This window comes from Microtus ochrogaster, linkage group LG9 (genome assembly GCF_000317375.1).
Source record: "Microtus ochrogaster isolate Prairie Vole_2 linkage group LG9, MicOch1.0, whole genome shotgun sequence".
NCBI classification, from domain to species: domain Eukaryota; kingdom Metazoa; phylum Chordata; class Mammalia; order Rodentia; family Cricetidae; genus Microtus; species Microtus ochrogaster.
Window position 1 is genome coordinate 5,450,826 of NC_022034.1, and position 6,559 is coordinate 5,457,384.

A 6,559-nucleotide genomic window follows, 5' to 3' on the forward strand; every position below is an offset into this window, starting at 1 on the left:
TTTTTTTAAAAAGAAAGAAATATTTGCTATAGATATGATTAGAAAATTTAAATTATATGCTTGAGAATTTTAACAGTTTTCTGATTAGAAATTTCTGACTCTATTACAATAATAAATTATACTGTGTTTGGAGGTAAGAATATTGTGTGATGAGTGACATTTGAGAGATCCTTGCCTTGTGAGTTTTCTTAATGACAGTGAAATCAGTGTTTAATGTTGTTATATGTTACTTGTAGGATTAAAATCTTTGAAAATTTGAGCAGTGGTAGTTATTCTTCAGAATTCTTTTTCATCTTTCCCTTCTTATAATTAGTGCTAGCCACCGCTCAGAAAAAAGTGAATTAAGTATTGGTGAAGAAATTGAAGAAGACCTTTCCATGGGCATAGACGACGTTAACAGCAGTGATAAAGTAAGGCGCTAGCACACCTTTGGGTATGCTGTTTATTTGTCGATTTGCTAAGGGGCTTAGTAAATTTATATGATAGTAAAAAAATGGTTGAAAATTGCAAACAGTTTGTGACAGTTGCCTATTGTAAGTCTGAAGAAAACCTTCAAGGGTGTGGGAGGCTCACAGCTGTTTTTTGTTTAGTATTTGTACTCTGACAGGCCTGGGGTAAGGGTGGCCACAAGGGATCAGGACTAGAGCCAAAACTGTCTCACTTGGAGTTAAAGTGAGCTTGTATCTATGGGACATTTGACCACTTTCGGCTAGTTGAGGCCAGGTTGAGACAAAACTGCGGGAGGCAGCATAGCAAAGGACTTTGGTTTGAGGTTTAAAGCCAGGATTCCATCTGGATTCCACACTGGAGCTTTTCATGCAATAGAGAAGAGATGAGCTGCAGCATCTCTGTTGTTCACAGCCTAGCTGGGTGTGCTGCCTTCTAGATGAGGTGGAGGTAGGCTGGGTTCAGATTGTCACATGAGGAGGGATCCCTCAAGAGAGGTTGTATTTTAAAATGAGTAAGCAAAATTTGGGTTGTGTCATTTTTAATATATTAAGTGTCTTTGTTTTCTGGTTTGGATTCCTTGAGATAGGATCCTGGTTTAAATCCTAGGCTGGCCTTGAACTCAGTATGTAGCTCAGGAAGGCCTCAAACTTGAAACAAGTCTCCTGCCTCTTCCTTTCAGATGCTAGGTGTCATAGGTAAGCATGAGCCTTTATCTCAGTTTCCTTTTGTGGGTGTTTTTGTTGGGTTTTGTTTTGTTTCGTTTTTTGACATAGGGTCTCTGGTGGTCAAGGAACTCACTCTATAGACCAGGCTGGCCTCAAACTCACAGAGATCCTCCTGCCTCCAATTCCCGAGTGCTGGGATTAAAGCTGTGTGCCACCATGTTCAGCTTCATCTTGGTTTCTTTTAAGGTGGAAGTATTACTACTTAGTGTCAGTAGGTGAGAAGCCGTCTCTAATACCACCCAGTGTACACGAGATGTTTGCCCCTCTTACCTTTCCACCACTTGTCATCCATGAGAACCAAACACTGAGCTCTTGCTGAAGACCACTGAGGATTGTTTGTTCAGATCTGTGATGGAATTCATGGTAAAGGTCAGCTGCTAACTCAGCCTCTTGGTAATATCACAGATTTCAAAAGAGATAAAGGTCACCTCAGCAGTGAGCAGCTAAAGCAAGCATGAGACTCTGGGTGTGATCCCCGGCAGTGGGTGCACTGACTGAAGGGGGAAAGGGAGAGAGGAAAATGAGAACTCTGAAGAACAACTACCAGTTTTCAAATTGTCACAATATTGAACATTTTCACTGCTTTAACACAGTGCATGAGATCCTAGCCAGAGCAATCAGGCCAGTGAACGAGTAAGCTTCCAAATAGGAAGGAAGGAATCAAATTGATGTTGTTTTCAGCCAACTTGATGAAAATATGTATAAAATGAAGGAGTCCACCTTAAAGCTGTTAGAACCGACATCAGCAGCATAGCTGCACACCAATGCAGTGTGAAAGAGAAACACAACCCTGTGTTCTGTGGTCTTCCCTTGCTCTAAATCAAAACTAAAAGCCCCTCAGCTAACTGATATCCACTGTAGATTATGAAAGGTCACTGTCATCCATAGTGTTTCCTTACTCTTTTCTCTAGTCTAAAACTAGCATTAATATGGCATTCAATTGTTTTGCATATAAAATGCAATACCTTAATGAGTTCATTATTTAATAATGATGAGAGTCAAAAATAACATCCAAAGTATCATTCTTAATCTATTTCTTAGTGTGTGGGCTTTTCTGAGTTTCGTTTTTAAAATTGTAATGACTTGGGCTGGGCGGTGCTGGCGCATACCTTTAATCCCAGCACATGGGAGGAAAGCAGAGGCAGGCGGATCTCTGTGATTCTGAGGCCAGCCTGGTCTACAGAGCGAGTTCCAGGACAGCTATGGCTGCACAGAGAAACCCTGTCTCAAAAAAATAAAACAAATATGTAGGAGGGAGGCTGCTTGTTCGTCCTGGCCACTCAAAACCGACATAATCACACAGAAACTGTGTTAATTAAAACACTGCTTGGCCCATTAGCTCTAGCTTCTAATTGGCTAATTCTTACATTTTAATTTAACCCATTTCTATTAATCTGTATATTACCACGTGGCTGTGGCGTACCGGCTAAAGTTCCCGCATCTGTCTCCAGCGGAGCTCCATGGCGTCTCCCTGACTCCACCCTTCTTCCTCCCACCATTCCATTTAGTTTTCCCCGCCTAACTCTGTTCCCCTATAGCTCTGCTTTAGGCCCAAAGCAGTTCCTTTATTCATTAATGGTAATCACAGCATACAGAGGGAAATCCCACATCAAAAACAAACAAAAAATCAAATAAAGGGAATAAAACTAACTAAAAAAAGTATGACTTTAAGGTTCCAGTAGCTGTTTTTGTACTGCTGGTTGTATACCAAGACTACTGTTCGAACAAGGGCGATTTACTTAAAATAATTTTATTTCTAGTATTTCCTTATATGCAAAGGGAAAAAAAATAAGAAGTAATGGGCCAAATGAACAGCTCTAAGAGAGTAAGTGCCACAAAGTCCGGAGAGGAACCTTGTCCTCACTCGGTATCCCCGTTCTCCTTGTAGCCATCTCTAGTCCAGGGTGGCCCTCCTAAGCAGGTTACAGAAGATAAAGAAATGATAGCAGTATACACTGACAGATGGATTCAGACTTTGTTGTACACTGATTCTTCTCTTTCTTTTGGACAACAAAGCTTGATGACCTCACACAAGACCTGACTGTTTCCCAGCTCAGCGACGTGGCCGATTATCTGGAAGATGTTGCATAGACAGGAAAGGAAGTATTGTGACCAGCAGAAGAAGAAGGACTTTCGGCTCCAGGGTCCCAGTCAGTCACTCTTGCTGGAACGTGCGCTCCTGCTGGCACCTTGCATTTCAAACAGACTGCAGATATTTTTAAAAGTTAACTTTTCAGTTTAGTAAACAAAATACTTCCTATATGAGCCTGTGTCTAGGAGATTAATATGCTTGATTTGGTTTAGCTTTATATCTCCAAGGAAATGGTATTTGGGCTCATTATAGCAAGGGAACCCCTGAAGTATCAGTGTTAAAGAGCATAAAGAGGGATCAGTATAGCCGTAGTTGTGTCACTTTGTCTCAGGCTGCTGCCGAGATCTTTGAACCTTACTGTTAGCCATCCTGACCCACATAGTGGGCATTAAGTGGGTTAGCCCAAAGTTGGTAACTGACCTGATAAATCTGTGATGCTGAAACGTACCAATACAAGGTAAATTGATGTGTGAACTTTATTTTGTATTTCCTTCCATTTGGAAGGTTTGTTAGACCATTAAGGTTATATTAAAGTTTTCTGTGCTATTAGTTTTGCTTGTTTTAAACTAGGAGTGGCTTGGACTCTTAATTGGCAGACTTTGTCGCTAACAGTTAACATTTAAGGTCGCATTTCATCCTGCTGTCTCAAGCAGCTGTAGACGCAGATTACTTCAGTACAGTCTTAACTTATTATTTCTAAAGATGCCTTGAAACATCCACTACCAAAATACATCTGAAACCATTAAGCAGTGCTTTTATTTCAGATCTGTAAGTTGATTATATTTAAATCCAAATTGGAATGAAATAGTAGTAATGGCCTAAGACCATGTATATTCAGTTTGACAGACTTTGTACACTGTACATAATTGTACTGTAGTCCTTAAAAATTTTGAGTCAATAATAGAATTTCTGGCAGATTTAATTTGTGCTGTTGTGTATAGTGCTGCAGGGATATAGGCCACTGGCATTTGTAGTGCTAAAATATTTTAAATGTACATACACCATCATACTGCTAAGTAGAATTTAGGAATTGTGAAACTTTGATACATTTCATTTTAATTAAGACTGTTAAAAGTTACCTTTATTGCCGGGCAGTGGTGGTGCGTGCCTTTAATCCCAGCACTTGGGAGGCAGAAGCAGGCGGATCTCTGGGAGTTCAAGGCCAGCCTGGTCTACAAGAGCTAGTTCTGGGACAGGCACCAAAGCTACAGAGAAACCAAAAAAAAAAAAAAAAATGTTAAAAAAAAGTTACCTTAATTAATAAAAAGAGAAATTGGAAATCATCCATCCATGTTGAGTGAGTGAGCAGAAGCTGTGGTTTGTACCAATGCCACTTTCCATTCCATGATTTCTAAGTAGAGCAGTGACATTTCTCAGCTGTAGTGCAGAGGAAGTGAGAGCGTAGTAAAGCTTCGGGCTCTGACAGTAGAGTCTGGCTCTTTAAAGCTCAGTGAAACTGAACTATAAACATCAAGAGGAAGTAGGACAGAAAGTGGGCCGGGTGGCCTGGAAGCCCCGTGTATTTCTGTCCGCTATCTGCCCTGACATGGTGCTGTCTGCTCTTCACGCTTTACCCTTAGAAACAGTGCTGTCTGACTGCTGTTAGAAACTGTCTCACCCTGTGCTGTCTCTTTAATGCCTTGTAGGAGCTCTAGAGCTGGTGGGCTCTGGAGTCCGGATCAAATGTGTGATTTTACTATTTGGTAAGCACTGCAAGTGAGGGAGCTGGCCCACCAGCATGGCAGGATGTGGCTTTCTCATTTGAGGAAGACTTTCCAACAGTCAAGTGTGAAATCTGTCACTTTCTATTACCCAGTGACTGACCTTTTGGTGATTCTGGAGAGGGTGGAGAGAAAAAGCTGAACGGCAGCTTTGTGGTCAGTACTACAGAAAGGTATTGAGTCACTCTGATAATGTGAGGTTCAGCAAGGAGGAAGTTGTTTCCAGGTATTCCTTGCTTAGGTATTGTTAACCTGATAAACTTTAATGTGTAAAATGACAGGTTCTGCATATAATAATGTTTCTTTGGTTTAAAGTGAATTAAAATGTTGACCAGTGGTAACCTATATTTTACAGTGTTGTTTTGTTCTTTAACGCTAACAGGACTTTGATTTGTAACAGTGCTGTGCTGTTTGGTTTACATGAGCAGCTCTCTTGCCCCTGTGTTGCAGCAGCAGTGATTCGCGCTGCAGATGTTACTCTCCCTCTCTCCTCAGTCAGTCCATCTGAAGCCTTTGCTCACCTTACTGGAGCTGTGCACCCCACAGCTGCTCAAGCTGCTGGTATTCACCTCTGCGTGTCTGAAATGGCTTCCCAGAGCCACACAGGCTGATTTTCAAAGAAACCTGACCACTAGACAAGGCCCTCTCTACACTGATATTTATCCTTGTTTTCTTTGCCTCTCGTTATCATGGGAGACAAATAAGGTCATTCACTTGGGCTAGGATACCAACAAAAGACCAAAACATTCAGGTCTCGTTTAGTGAACTAGTGAGTTTATTGGAGCTGTTTACAGGAGTCCACACCAGCACACAAGACTGCATCCAGCATCCCTGGGGCTTCCAAGTCAGCTTGGAGCAGCTCCACTGAAGACTCTCCTCCTCCTGGCAACTGTGTTTTCCTGTCTAACCTTGGGGAGGGGAGTTGGACCAGCCTTGTAGCTTTCTAAGCTTCTCCCCGCCAGAAGGGAGTGTTTGGGTTGGGAGGTAGCCACACAGCACTCACACTCTGGAAAGATCCGTGTCCTTGTGTGTTGTCTGAAAGCTCCAAAAGAGAGGAGCTTCTCTAAAAACCAGTTTACCTGAAATTGCCTTCACATGGAGATGCCTTTTACAGCCCTGGCGCCCCTGCTGGCCCAAGAAGCAGAGCATCTCCAGGGCCTCTGGACCTGCTGTAGATAGGGAAGAGTCAGGAGAGCTAAGCGGCTGTCCTGGAGAGATGCTTCCTCTGGGCACTGGACTAGAAAGTGGTCCCCTTGGTTCTCTGTCTGTGTGCACTAATAGGCCATGCTGCTCGGCCCCTGCTCTGTTCTAGGGATGCATTAGTGGGGAGACAAAGTGCAGAGGATATTTTAGCCTAAGCAGGTGAACTCAAACCTATCCAGCTACTTAGGTTTCAGATGACATTTTTTTTCTGCCTAAATCACATTGCTGTGAAAGAATGATTGAATTTTTTTTTAAATTATTTATTTATTGATTGATTGATTGATTGATTATGCATACAATATTCTGTCTGTGTGTGTGCCTGCAGGCCAGAAGAGAGCACCAGACCTCATTACAGATGGTTGTGAGCC

General features: G+C 42.1%; 1 protein-coding gene across 1 annotated transcript in view; it reads left to right on the forward strand.

Annotated features, from left to right (window-relative positions):
- Window positions 1-5,335, forward strand: part of Fgfr1op (FGFR1 oncogene partner) — a 29,641-nt gene extending 24,306 nt beyond the window's left edge. The window contains exons 12-13 of the mRNA XM_026787497.1: window positions 270-410; window positions 3,192-5,335. Coding sequence (XP_026643298.1) covers window positions 270-410; window positions 3,192-3,266 — 216 coding nt within the window. The 3' untranslated portion in view covers window positions 3,267-5,335. The remainder of the gene's footprint in view (window positions 1-269; window positions 411-3,191) is intronic.
- The last annotated feature ends 1,224 nt before the right edge of the window (window positions 5,336-6,559 follow it).